Source organism: Carlito syrichta, unplaced genomic scaffold (genome assembly GCF_000164805.1).
Source record: "Carlito syrichta isolate Samal-C Ts95f unplaced genomic scaffold, Tarsius_syrichta-2.0.1 Scaffold143566, whole genome shotgun sequence".
Lineage (NCBI taxonomy): Eukaryota > Metazoa > Chordata > Mammalia > Primates > Tarsiidae > Carlito > Carlito syrichta.
The window spans coordinates 18,037-31,790 of NW_007087662.1; the positions used below are offsets into that span (position 1 = coordinate 18,037).

The following is a 13,754-nucleotide window of genomic DNA, read 5'->3' on the forward strand; positions in this document are numbered from 1 at the left end:
TCTGGGGTGTTGTGTGTACTGTGGGCAGAGAACTTGCATTCCCAAAGGAGTTCACCATTTTTGTAGAGCTTCTTACAGGATGTTTTACAGGTTGCTCACTTAAGGAATTATTTGATGCTGGCGTGATCTTCTGGGCAGGGTTATCTACCAGTGTCGGCTGAATGCCTTGGCCACTGTTGAGAACTAAGGGAGGTCCGTATTTTGGATTAGTAGATATAAGGAGAACATGGCTGCCAGCTCCGAGACCTTGCGGGGGAACAATAAACCGGGTTCCATTGATCATGATGTGAGTGCCAGGTGCCAAAGGCGTACTGGTGCTGATGACTATTTTTTGCTGGACACAGGGTTCACTGAACTGACTTCCTGCCGGACTAGTCACGTTCGACGGTGCTGCAGCAGTGTGAATGGCAGAACCAACTGGAGCGGGACTGTAGCTGGGGGTGGATTTTACCAAGGCGGGGGGCATCTGCTGGCTTGGCAGAGAGGCAAAATTGGAAACATTAATTATTTTACCCGGACTTGGTGAGAGGGATGACAGCTCAGTCTGAGGTTTACTTGTGTTTACATTTATTGGCACTGTAGCTGAAATCCCTGGCGGCTGAAACTGGAGAGAAGTCCGAGATTGTCTTTTAGAAAGGGATATACAACGTGGACCTCCTGGTACTGTTGCTGAATGGGGAACTGTGTTGATTATTTTAGGGGATGCAGTCCCAGGTGCAGGTAAGACAACAGTAACAGGGATTTGCAAAGCTGATGTTAAACATTTGGGAGACACTGTGGGTTGTGTAGTTGAAATCAGAACAGATGATGCAAGGTGTCCTGTTTTCACAGTTGATATAGCCACGGTGTTTCCAAGATTGGATGTGCAAAGCCTACTTGACAACATAGGCATCATTCTTGAAGAGGCATCATTTCCACTCACTAAAACAGGAGGCCGTGTCCCAACTGACGCAGAGGCTGAGGTCACTGGAAGGGAACCCAAAGGAACATTTGCTCCAGTGACTGAAAACATGTTTACTGCCCTTGCTGCAGAAACCACTGATTCATTAACAGGACTAATATTCTGACTCTCAAAATTTGCGCTTGCTGGACTTGAACTACCACTTGCTGACAATGGCAGAATACAGCCCTTGCTAGCTTTGCCATCTCCTTGTGGGGTTACATTTTGCAGGATGTTAACTGATGGCATGGCTGGCGCAGTACCTGAAGTGTTTATGATTGCTTGGCCGATGTTCAGTCCAATTTTCACATCTTTGATCTGAGACACAGTTGGCGATGAGTTTACTTTTACAGGCGCTCCCACTGTCGAGGGAAGCAGCACGATCTGGGGTTGCTCTGGAGCCCTAACGTGTGTTTTACTCAGCGGGGGAGGGAGAGTCTGTTTGAGTGGTTCTGCAACAACAGTTGGGGATGAGATTCCACTGGGAACTGGAGCATTAATAAAAACTAACTTCTGGGAAGAAACACCTGTAGATGTTGGTGCAGGTGTCCTGTGAACTGCAGCTGCACTGCCAGACGAAAGAACAGATGGAGCTGACACCAGCACAAGTTTCTGGACTGGAGTCCCACTGATCATGTCTCCGCTTGTGGCTGCTGCTGCTTCTGAGCTTGTAACAGGGTAACTTTTTGTGATATAATCTGCTTGTTGCTGTTTAGTTGGAGTATGAATAGCTTCGGCATTGTTTTGTCCCCAATTTCCTGTTGATATGCTAATTATGCTTACTGGACTACCTGTTGTTGATGGTACTAGACTGCCAGAAGAAGCAGAGGCCTTCAAGGGAGAAGAGGGCATATGTGAAATCTTGTCAACCATGGGGCCCGAATTTCCACTGTTAGGGGTGTGGCCTAATGTAAGTCTGAGGTTCTTCCCCAAGGACGAACTGAAGTTAGCTGGGATGGAAACAGAAGCTGATGTCTGTCCAAAAGGTGGGAGACTAGATAAAGTAGTTGTTCCAGCTACCGGTGAAAAATCAGAGGATGGTGAAGTCGTCGGTTTTGGCACCAGAAATGCCTGAAGCTGAGGAGTAAATGTGAACACAGAACTTGGGGATAGAGTATCGGGCGAATTTTGATCTGGATTGGTCTGTACTTTCACAACTCCCGTGTTCCCACCTCGTGTCCTGACCAGAATCGACTGGGAGTCTCTTATACACACCGTTTTCAGTTCTTGCTTTGCCTCTGAAGAATCAGCAATCTGTTGTGTCAAACAGCTGAGGGAACTGCCAGGATGCGTAGAGCCATTTAGTGGTGCTGCTGATGACGGAGGCTGGCCTGCTGAGCAAACGGGGGATGAAGCACTGGGCAGTGGGAATGTGGCCATGGAGACTGCATTCTTGACCGCTCCTGTCTCGCTCTGGCTAGCCTTAACCAGTGGCGTCAAGAAGTTACTCACAGAGGTTAACGGCGACAAGGGCGGTGCTCTAGTGTTACTCACACTTGACATAGGAGTAATCGTCTTGCTGAAAGCTGTGCTAGGTAGTTCAGCAGAAACAGTTCCTGTTGGGTTGATGAGAACTGATGCTGAAGAAGCGTCTGCATTTGCGGTCTGTGGGAAAGATGAAAGATGCTGTTCTGTACCTTTTTGTTGAAGTGCTGGCACTTCTTTCGCAATGGCTTTTCCTTCTTTATGCTGGATCACAAAATTCTTAGGCAGAATAAGAACCTGCTGCATGATTTTTTCTCCTGTTTTAGGGTCCACCACAGGCTGCATCTGAATCTTTACAGAGCTGTTAGGAAGATCTACTGGCAACCACTGGCCACAGGGCATCCTGTATACCACCTGTAAAGGGCCTTTTGCACTGGTGTGGCAGGTCAATGCTGGCTTTATAGGGCTTGCTTCTGGGGGAGATATGCCTGGCTTTTCCACAGTAGGAGCACTTCTGCCTGTGGAAGGGGACAGTTGGTTTGTTAAGGTCACTTTGTTCCCAATATTCTTTGCAAGCAAGGCCTGAATGGGTTTGGTCCCTTTCTGAAGAGGAGACACGGGCACCGAATCCAGTGAGGCAAATGACTCTGGAAACGATGGCTCTGTGTGCTTTGATTCATTCAGACAGTCAATCTGCACATTATCTTCCAAATTCTCAACTGCTGTCTCACTTGTGCTTAGCTTTGCTTTCTTCCTTGGGGAAAGCTCTTTTGTGCTATCATCCAGATAAACAGTTTGTCTGGACTGTCGTTTAAGTGTTTTCAGCAGTGTCTTCGGTACATCCTTAGAAGGCAATTCCTTTTTCGACAGCTTGCTTCTGCCCATAGGAAGATCTATTTCTGACAATTTCATATCATCTGAAAATTACAAAAACAAGTAATTTGTTTATATAAACAGCAATTGAATAATAATAACATCAATTATGAAAAAGAAAATCTCTGAGTTGGCAATTTATTTATTTATTAATTTTTTATTTTAAAGATGTGGGGTACGATTCAGGGTTAGGTATACAAGTGTGCATTATGCGGGTCCCCTTGGTGATGAGGTATGCCCCCATCCCCTAGCAGTTTCCCACTACTGTCAATCCTGCTCTCAACTCCCCTGGCAGTTTCCCACTATTGTCCGAGTTGGCAATTTATTTAAAAATCTACTGCAGGGTGATGTGAAAGCCTCAGCACCACTGATGGAGATAAAGGTAAGGTGACTTTTGACACAGTAAACTTGATATCATAACCATGCCCAAGAAAAACTTGTTAATGAGAAAATTACTTTTGGCCCAATTCTGCTGCCAACATAAAGTGCAAAAATGTTTTTCATCTTTTAAAGAGATAGTCAAGCCAACAACTAGGGCTCAGAATTTAATTTGAAGAGAAATCTAGTATAGTTTTCCTCCTCTAGATAGGGAAACCTTAACACCAAAGAGAGGTGGTTCTCCAGTCTATTTTTAAAAACTCTAAAGGACAAAAAAAGTCCAGCTTTTTCTAATGTTTATCTGTACGATAAAAAAATTTGCTCTTATCTAGTCAAACTGGCTGATAAGTTACTCTTACAGGTCACCAAAGTATGGAAAACACAGGTTAATACAATCTAGTCACAAAGTTTAGTATTAACCTCTTATACCAAATAAAGTCATTAAACTAGATGTGCATAATAATACAATCTGATGAGTTGAAATGAATTACAGGTAACCTAATCCATCCCCTTATCCTAATTAGAATCATGTGTTCATTCTGGTCTCACCAGGTCATCGATTTTGGTCACTCCTCATTAAAAAAATCTTCATAATATTAGGCACTCGTCAGATTCTACTTAAAGCAAACTTTAGAAATAGTCCTTTAAAAATAGTAGTAATAAAAAGAAGGAAATAAATCTCAAAAGAAATTACAGATCAAGAATGCGTGGTCTGTAATGAGCAATAATAAGCGTAGAGTCTGAAGTCAGTCATTGGCTCCAGAAACTCCTAGCAGTGTCATGACTCCTAAGAAACTTCTTACAAAGACATAGACGGTACTTCTTCAAAACATACCAGATTTTCCCAGTTGGTATGTTCCATTGACCAGATGACCTTTTGCCTTCCCAGCAAACAAAAACTTTTCTCTGTGTTTTGGGTGTGGATTTTGACGAAGCTTTGATGCCCACCTGAATCAAAGTGCTCTTTCTCCAGGACGTCCAGAGGTTCTGTCGAGTCCACAGTGGCACTGGTTTCTCCCTTAGGAGAGCTTTTTCCCACATCTCCATCGCCCTCTTCAGTTGTCCACAGTTCTCTGGTGAATTTATCGTGATCGGGTTGTCTTCGGAAATCATCATAGTCTTTCTTTAGGCGGCTCCTGAAATGAAATACCCATCATAAACAAAACACATCTAAACTATCAACCTTTTTTTCCTTTTTCTTTCTTTCTTTTTAAGAGACAGGATCTCACTCTGTCACCCAGGCTGGAGTGTAGTGGTGCAATCATAGCACACTATGAACTTCCAGATTCAAGGGCTCCTCTGGCCTCTGCTTCCTAAGTAGCTAGGACTATAGGCATGCACCACCATACACAGCTAATTAAAAAATTTTTTTGGTACAGACAGGGTCTCACTATGTTGCCCAGGCTGGTTTTGAAATTCTAGGATCAAGCAATCCTGCTGTCTTGGCTTCCCAAAGTGCTGGGATTACAGGTGTGAGACACTGCACCCAGTCTAACTTTTAACATTTTAAACTACATATTGAAATATTTTCACTTAAGTACTAGAAATTACATTTTACTCTTTCTTTTTTTTTTTTGAGTTGGAGTCTCCCTCTGTTGCCTAGACTGGAGTGCAGTGGCTGCTCCCGGCCACCGCAGCCTCGACCTGCTGGGCTCTGGCGATCCTTCTGCCTCTGCCTTCCAAGTAGCTGGAACACAGGTGCGCACTACCACGCCCGGCTAGTTTTTGATTTATTGTAGAGATGAGGTCTCGCCAAGTTGCCCAGGCGGGTCTCGAACCTGCGGGCTCAGACAATCCACTCACCTCAGCCTCCCAAAGTGCGGGATTACAAGCTGAGCCACCGAGCCCGGCACGTTTTACTCTTAAGTGTGTCTAAGATGCTTAGTTCAATCTTACCAACGGGTAACTGCTCAAGAAGACAAACCTAGGGTGTAGGTATAAGAAATGACTATACCTGCAAACTTCAGAATAAAGCAATTGCATATACCACCTGTTTGCCTTTCTAAAGGCTGCTGTTAGACCTGTTAGATGAGAGAAAGCTACATTTTTTCCTAGCTGCAGTGACAGAAATATTTGAGACAGTCATAAAATTATTGATTACAAAAAGGTTAAAATGTCATTTTTTACAGGTTAATCAAGAAATTCTAAGCAACAGTAACTATTACTGTGACTATTATACAGATAGTAGCAAACAAACAAATCCATCCTTAATCCTGGGAGTAATCATATCTAACTAAACCTTTAGATCTAACTAAAAATAAATATTTAAAAATTAAGCCTAGGAAAATAAAGCTGAAAGGTAACCTATCTAACCTTCACAGAGATCTTTTTCACATAAATTTCTGAGAAACTGTGGTGAGATAAAAACACAGTATTTTAGAGATTATTATTCCTATTGTTTTCAAAGTTCTCTACACTACCTTCAACCTTTACTTAGTTTATTTTTTGTTTAAAAAATAAACCTGGACATACGTTATTCAGTTTATTTTTGCTACACATTTTTATTTGTGCATATTGAATTTTAAGTCCTATCTCTGTCACTTCCTAGTTGTAAGACTGAAAAAATTCCTGATTTTTTAAGGCATTAATTTACTTATCTATAGTAACAGTACTCACTTCATAGTATGTACGGCACATACATATTCAACAAATGTTAGTTAATCGTTACTCTCAATTTACTTATGTTTTAAATTATTGCTTAAGGATTTTGTGGAGTAGATGAGGGGAGTAAGGTACTAGACTGGGTTACCAAACGCTGATCACACAATGAACTTCCTTTTCAAGTTTTCTGTAAGACTGATATGAAAAATACATACACGCAGACAGTATGAAGTTCTCCTTTATCACTCTCAGTCATCTTCTCAGTCTCAGTTGATGATTTTGCTTCTTCTTTCATGAGCAGTGGAAGCAGTCAGAAGGGAGCTGACATGCTCACACCTTGTCTGCAACTCACCTTAAGGTGGACGCATACTCTCCACCTCCAGACTGACACTAAAAATTTACTTCCACTTAACAGCATCCTCCCTGGCCTTAACCAAGGACAACATTCGGCCAAATGTCCCTTTCCTTGCCTGAATTCATTTTTTATCTATTAGGTTATTTCCACCAGTATACAAACATGCTATTTCTCCTATTACCAAAGTCAAATGATGACAACCAACACCAAAACACGCTCTCTTAACCCTCTCTTGTCCATCCAGCTACTGCCCCATTTCTCTATCCACTTTGCAGCAGAACTCCATCAAAGAGGACTCTTCCTCTTCCCTAAGTCTCTTGAACAGACTCCTATCAATACAAAACACCAAGAAATGAAGCTCATAGTACCACATCAAGTAATGAATTCTTATGCCTCATCTTCCTCAACCTATCGTGAGTAGTCTTCCTTTTTGAAACATTTTCTCTGGTTTCCAAGACACCACACATCGTAGGTATCCTTTTATCTTACCGGGTACTCCTTCAAAGTCTCTTCTGCTAAGTTCTACTTATCTTGCCCACCTCTACATGTTGGGATGCCCAGTGTTTAGTTCTCTCTTCTTCTCCATCTCTGCTCACATACTAGGTGATTTCTACCAGCCTCATGGCTTTAAGTATAATCAGTATGCTGACAGCTCCCAAATTTGCACCTCCAGTCTGGCACCCTCCCTTGGATTCAGGCTCATATATCGAACTGCCTATTCAACAACACCAATTAGACGTCTAAAAGCATATTAGACCTAACATGTTGAAATCTAAAATCTCCAGTCTTCCCTACCCCTCCTTCGGTGTCTGCTCTCAGTTAATGGCAATTCCATTATTCCAACTGTTCATTGGGCATAATCTTTGTCACTCCTCACTTTCTCTCATACCTCATATCTAATCCTTAAGCAAACTCTCCCAATCCTATTTCCAAGATGTACCCAGAATCCAACCAATCCTTGGCATCTGCACTGCTACTATTGTGGTCCAAGCCTCTACCATTTTTCTCTTGGATTACTGCTACTGTATAGCTGGTTTCTCTGCTTTCACCTCGGTCCCCTTGTTGAGATTGTACACTAATCTCAACATAGCAATTAGAGTGACTGTTCTAAAATAGGTCAGACCATGTCCCTTCTCTGCTTAAAGCCCTTCAATGGCTCCTAATCTCACTCAGCATCAAAACCCAAGTCCTTAAAGACCTACATGATTGGCTCTCTTCCCCTCTACTTCTCTGACTCCTGTCTCTTACAACCTTCTACTTTACTCACTCCGCTCTGGTTACACTTACTCTTGGAATTTCCTTGAAATGCCAAAATGCTTTCAACCTTAGAGTTTTTGTACCTTCTATTCCCTCGGTTTTTCCCTCAGACAGCTACATGGCTCTCACCCTCATTATCCTCAGGTCTCAGTTCAAACATGAGACCCCAGTAAAAGAGTAAGTTTTGTCCTGTCCAAACCAGTCATTTCTTAACCCTCTTCCCCTGCTTTACTTTTCTTTGTAAACTTTTTGCCACCTGAAATTTGAGCTTGCTTGTTTCTTCCACGAGAATACAAGTCACAGGTTAGGGTTTTGTTTAATCATCACTGCTTTCTCAGAGCTGAGGAGGCGACTTGCAATGGGGGGCCTTCAGAAACACCTGCTGAATTACAAATGAACAGAAAGCTCTGATAACTCTAGAACATCTTAACCAAATCACTGATTAAGGACCATGAGATAGATAAAACAGATTATGACTTGTTTGCCTCACCTGTTTCTTTGGAAAGCCTTCATTAACTTTGGTTCCCATGGCAGTAATTCATTTAGGAGACGTATTAATGTACTATGCAATTCTTTTACAGCTTGCCTCCGATGATACCATTTGCCCTAAAAACACAATTTTAAAGTAAATCCCTTAGATTTATTCTGAGAGCCCATGTCAAGTCTTATTATCAGAGTTAAGGAAAAAACACAAAGCACCAATAATGCATCAAAACGTATTTCTTCTTCAGACGCTTGCAGAAAGGGGAAAAATATCCTGTAATGAATCTTATTCAGTATATTTAGCAATTCCTCAATTCTACCAGAGAAATCTGAAACCCATTTCATCTAACTGGCAGACAAAAATTAAAAAAAAAATTTTTAGTGCACTGATCATAACTGTTTCAATACATCATTTGCCAAACACATGTAAATATGCAAACATTTATTAAACATTCATTAAATAAGTAAATAATATGGTTCATTTCAGTAAGTCTTTATAATCTTACCAAAGAGTGTAGGAAAAGGGAGGAAAAGCTAGGTTTGTTATCATATCTAAAAACGTCCTTAGGAAATTTTATAATCATTTTATTTTAAAATATTTCCAGCACAGAAAAGCAACCAAAGTAGTCACTGTTCTCAATGCTATAATGCCATACTAGGAGTTAGTAATTACTGATGCCCTCTCAATTGGCTAAGTACTAAACTAGGTATTTTGTGTACACACACACACACACACACACACACACACACACACACACACACACCTAGAGAGAGCTCTGGCATTTACGAAAACCCTTCTGAGGGATGTGCATTATGCTCACTTCACAAATGATGAAAATAAAACTCAGAGAGAATAAATAATTTGGTTAAGGGCCCATGACTTAAACCATACATATCTGCCTGATTCTAAAGTCCAAGGTCTTAGAACTACTTTTTTTAAAGTACATCACATAAATTCAATCTAACATAGGCTATAAAAATCTCTAGTAAAGATACACCTCACCAGTATACATACTCTTATTTGCATAAAATAGGAACAATAAATTTACAGTAGGTAAGCCAACCACCACTCTTCTACAATGTTAGTGTACACTTACCATTATCATCATCTGCTGTCCTATAACCATGGTGTCTTTTTAATGTAGCTTTGAGATATAATTCACATACCATAAACCCAAGTGTTTTATTTCTAACAAAAGGCACACCATATATGTTATGGATCACATTAACATACATAAAATTGTACTTCATCCTACAGCAACTGTTAAGTGAGTCAATTTGCATACATGTAGAATGTTAAAGGCAGAAAAATTACCACTATCTAGAGCAAAAAGTATTATAAGTTTCCTAATTTTATATATATGTAACCTTCAACATTACAGTTACAGAAGTTTTAGTCACATATAAACCTAAATGTAGTTTCACCAAAAAAAAAAAAAAAAAAAAAAATCATGTTCCAAATCAACAGAATGCTTATGCATGCAAAAATTAACAGCTACATTTTTTTACCTCTGAAGTTTTTATATCTTAGAAAGGAAACTTCTTGTTAGAAGAGTAGGGAGATGTGGGAGTATACGTGCATGTGCACATAATGAAATGGAACCTAGGCTTATGACTACTGGTGTCTTCTTAGTGGCATGACAAATCACAGTATAAGGAAAAAAAATTTTGATGGTGATGAAAACTGCTGCCCTAGATTGGGCCTGTTTGACACCAAAGTCGTCATCACATGCCAGCTTGGCAGGGCATCTGCCGTGTAGGCTCCCAAATCACTCCTCACTTTTGGGAAGGGAGAGGCTTGTCCCTCTGAACCGCCCCCATCCCCAGCAGGCAGGAACAGACCAGGGCTGCGACACTTCCCGTTCAGGAACCTGACCAGGCCCTGGGACTCCCCTATCGGGTAGCTGCACTGGAGGACTGGTGGCCTGAAGGCTTCTGACTCGGCACAGCTAGGTTGGCAGCATGAGGCTGTGGGTCATGTTTTCATAAAGCCTTGCAACAAGCCAGAAAAGCAAGTTTGCAGGCCCTTGTTCTGTTGTCAAGGGAGATTGCAGCAGAGGCCAGGGAGGGCAAGAAAAGTTTCAAAAGCAATTCTTGACTGTGGTTCACTCATTGTTCAACAAACAGAATAAAGATTAACCATCCCAGAAATCATCTTGATCACTAAACTAGCAACACATTTCCTCTGGCTTTATATCATACCAGAGCAAAAAAGAAAGAAAAAACATTTTGAGAAAAGAAACTTTTATTTCACATGCTATATTAACCTAAATAGGCCTCTTTCTTGTTAAATGTATTCTAAGAGTACAAACAGGACTCAAATTAACAATGAGTTATATCTGACAAAAAGTTATAATAGCATATAAAGTGCTTATTCTAACCATGAAAAACACAAAACTACTATACTGATGCACAATAACAAGGAACAATAAATGATTTTCATCTAGGGAAAGCAAACTTAAACTGAGGAAGATGAAAAGGCAGATTACAGTTACTCTAAATCTTTTGTGAAATCAGGCAGTGTTGTTTCAGTAAAAAAGAGAAAATAAGTGGATTTTTCCCTTTAAAAAGACACGTAGGGCAACCCCTTTGGGTCCCCTCCTGCTGTGGGAGCTTTTCTGTCCTCTCAATAAATCCTGCTTTCTCAAAAATAAATAAATAAATAAAATAAAAAATAAAAAGCACATAAACAACATTCTTCTACTTCTCAACTACCGTTTGGCTTCAACTATGAAATGATGATGGTGGAAGCAAATTTTCCCTAAGTCAAAGAGGGAAGAAAGGGGAAAGACATGAGGAATGAAAGTGGGGAGAGATGTTCCTTGTGGCAAGATTGGAAAACGTTCAGAGATGAGGGAAGCAAGGTAGCTGAATTCCTCACTAGGGGTCACAAGGAAGAAAGTGACAGTTGCAGAGTCAGTCTGGGCAGTGCGGTTGTGGTCCAGAACAGCCTGTGATGATGGGGCGGGATGCAGAAGATCTGGCAGCATTGGGCAGGTCAAGGGCGACAAGGCATCGGAACGGGAGGCTGTATATCTGAAAGCTGTGACTTCAAGACATCTGTCAGCTGTATTTGTGTCACTGCTAAATTACAAGATTAACTTTTGCAGAAGAGTTTTAAAAAAGATTACAAAGTTTTTACCTTTAATTTTGACTACCAATTTTGAATTAATCCAACATGAAGACATATACTCCTGAACTAGTAGGCTGTATACAAGGAGGGGATCTTAAATGTAAATTAGAGAATAGATTTCTAACTTTCATATAACTCTGTCTTATCCACTAGTCTGTTTTCAAATGTCTATGGCCTTTTAACTTTATGTATGTTTTGGGGCCTTCTTCCCTTTCTTGATATTATGTATTTTCAACTTGGGGTAGTGGTAGTAAGATATTTCATTTATAATTTGAAGATGCACACTTAATCATTTTGTGTCTGGAAAACAGACGAAAAAGTTTATTATTTTCATAATACAAATAATAAGAAAGGAAAGAGAAAATTGTTTGCCTGGAGGATATATATGAAGAATATAATGACCTCAACAAAGAGCATGCCTATACCCTGCCATGGAGTATGTGAGTCTAGCTGTATGTTGGTCAAAAGGGGACCCAAGTTTTAAAAAGGTGAGAATCACCACTGCTCTGTGACTGGTATTTGGGGAGAGGTGCTTTAACCATTGACTGTAAAAGGGAAACTCACACTGCTTGTTTCATGTATCATCTTCTTTTTTTTTTTTTGAGTTGAAGTCTCACTCCATCGCCCAGGCTGGAATGCAGTGGCAGGCTCCCGGCCACCGCAGCCTCAACCTGCTGGGCTCGGAGATCCTTCTGCCTCAGTCTTTCAAGTAGCTGGAATTACAGGCATGCAATACCACGCCCAGCTAGTTTTTGATTTATTGTAGAGACGAGGTCTTGCCAAGTTGCCCAGATGGGTCTCGAACCCGCAGGCTCAGGCAATCCACTCACCTCGGCCTCCAACAGTGCTGGGATTACAGGCTGAGCCACTGAGCCCGGCCTTGTATCATCTTCTTTAGTCAAAACATGATGCGTACAACCTAAGAATTGAAATAATGATGCTGACCCTTTCTAGTTAGTGGTAGTTTCGGTTTCACTGTATACAAGGGAACTAGCATAAAGAGAGAAAAAGTTACACATTAAAAAAAAAATTAGGGCTGGGCTCGGTGGCTCAGCCTGTAATCCCGCGCTTTGGGAGGCCTAGGTGAGTGGATTGCCTGAGCCCGCAGGTTCGAGACCTGCCTGGGCAACTTGGCGAGACCTCATCTCTACAATAAAAAAAAAAAAAAATTATCCGGGCGCAGTAGCGCGCGCCAGTAATTCCGGCTACTTCGAAGGCTGAGGCGGAAGGATCGCCGGAGCCCAGCAGGTCGAGGCTGCAGTGGCTGGGAGCGGCCACTGGACTCCAGTCTGGGTGACAGAGTGAGACTCCAACTCAAAAAAAAATTAGAGATAGTAATGATCTGCCTTATCTTGGGTCTAATATAAAATTCTACTTAAAAATCAAACAAATATTGATTGAACTTTAAATTAGGTCATTAACTAAAAGTCAACAAAAGCTTTTCAGACAGATCAACTTTATTTACGTACAGATAAGGAGAAAACCAAGAGCAATTATGTTTCTTCTAAAATACAATGAAAGTTAAAAGGGAATTCAGGCCAGGTGTGGTGGCTCACGCCTGTAATCCCAGCACTTTGTGAGGCTGAGGGCAGGAGAATGGCTTGAGGCCAGGAGCTCAAGACCAACCTGGGCAACGTAGCAAGATCTCGTCTCTACAAAAATAAAAAAAGTAGCTGGGTGTGGAGATGCGTGCCTGTTGCTCCAGTCACTCAGAAGCCTGAGTGAGAGGATCGCCTGGGCCCAAAAGATTGAGGAGGTGAGCCATGATCGCGCCACTGCACTCCAGCCTTGGCAAAAGAGTGAGACCCTGACTTAAAATTAAAAAAGTATAGTTGGCTCTCCGTATCCATGGATTCAAACCAATCACAGATCGAAAAAAAAAACTGGGAAAAAAGACGGATAGTTGTGGCTGTACTGAATACACACAGCCTTTCTTTTGTCATTATTCCCTAGATAATACAACACCTATTTATGTAACACTTATACTGTATTAGCTATTATAAGTAATCTAGAGCTGATTTAAAGTATACAGGACAACGTGTGATGGTTACATGCAAACACTATGCCACATTATTTCATACAAGGCATCTATTAATTTTGGTATCAGTGGGGGAAGAGAGGAGTTCCTGGAACCAATCCCTAATGAATACAGAGAGACAACTGTCTTCATAGGTGGAAGCAGACATTAGACCAGGATCCTACAATCCTGAGTGCTAAAGTACACTCTCCTTCCACTATACAATGCTGTCTCTCTTGGTCCCTGCACAGACAATTCCTAAAGAAGAAACACACTATATTGTGTAAGCACC

At 41.3% G+C, this 13,754-nt stretch overlaps 1 protein-coding gene across 1 annotated transcript in view; it reads right to left on the reverse strand.

The window, feature by feature from the left end:
* Nucleotides 1-13,754, reverse strand: part of KIAA2026 (KIAA2026 ortholog) — a 73,323-nt gene that overhangs the window by 1,798 nt on the left and 57,771 nt on the right. Inside the window, exons 5-7 of the mRNA XM_021708695.1 lie at nt 8,320-8,435; nt 4,565-4,752; nt 12-3,282 (exon numbers count right to left, since the gene is read on the reverse strand). Of these exons, the coding sequence (XP_021564370.1) occupies nt 12-3,282; nt 4,565-4,752; nt 8,320-8,435 (3,575 nt within the window). The remainder of the gene's footprint in view (nt 1-11; nt 3,283-4,564; nt 4,753-8,319; nt 8,436-13,754) is intronic.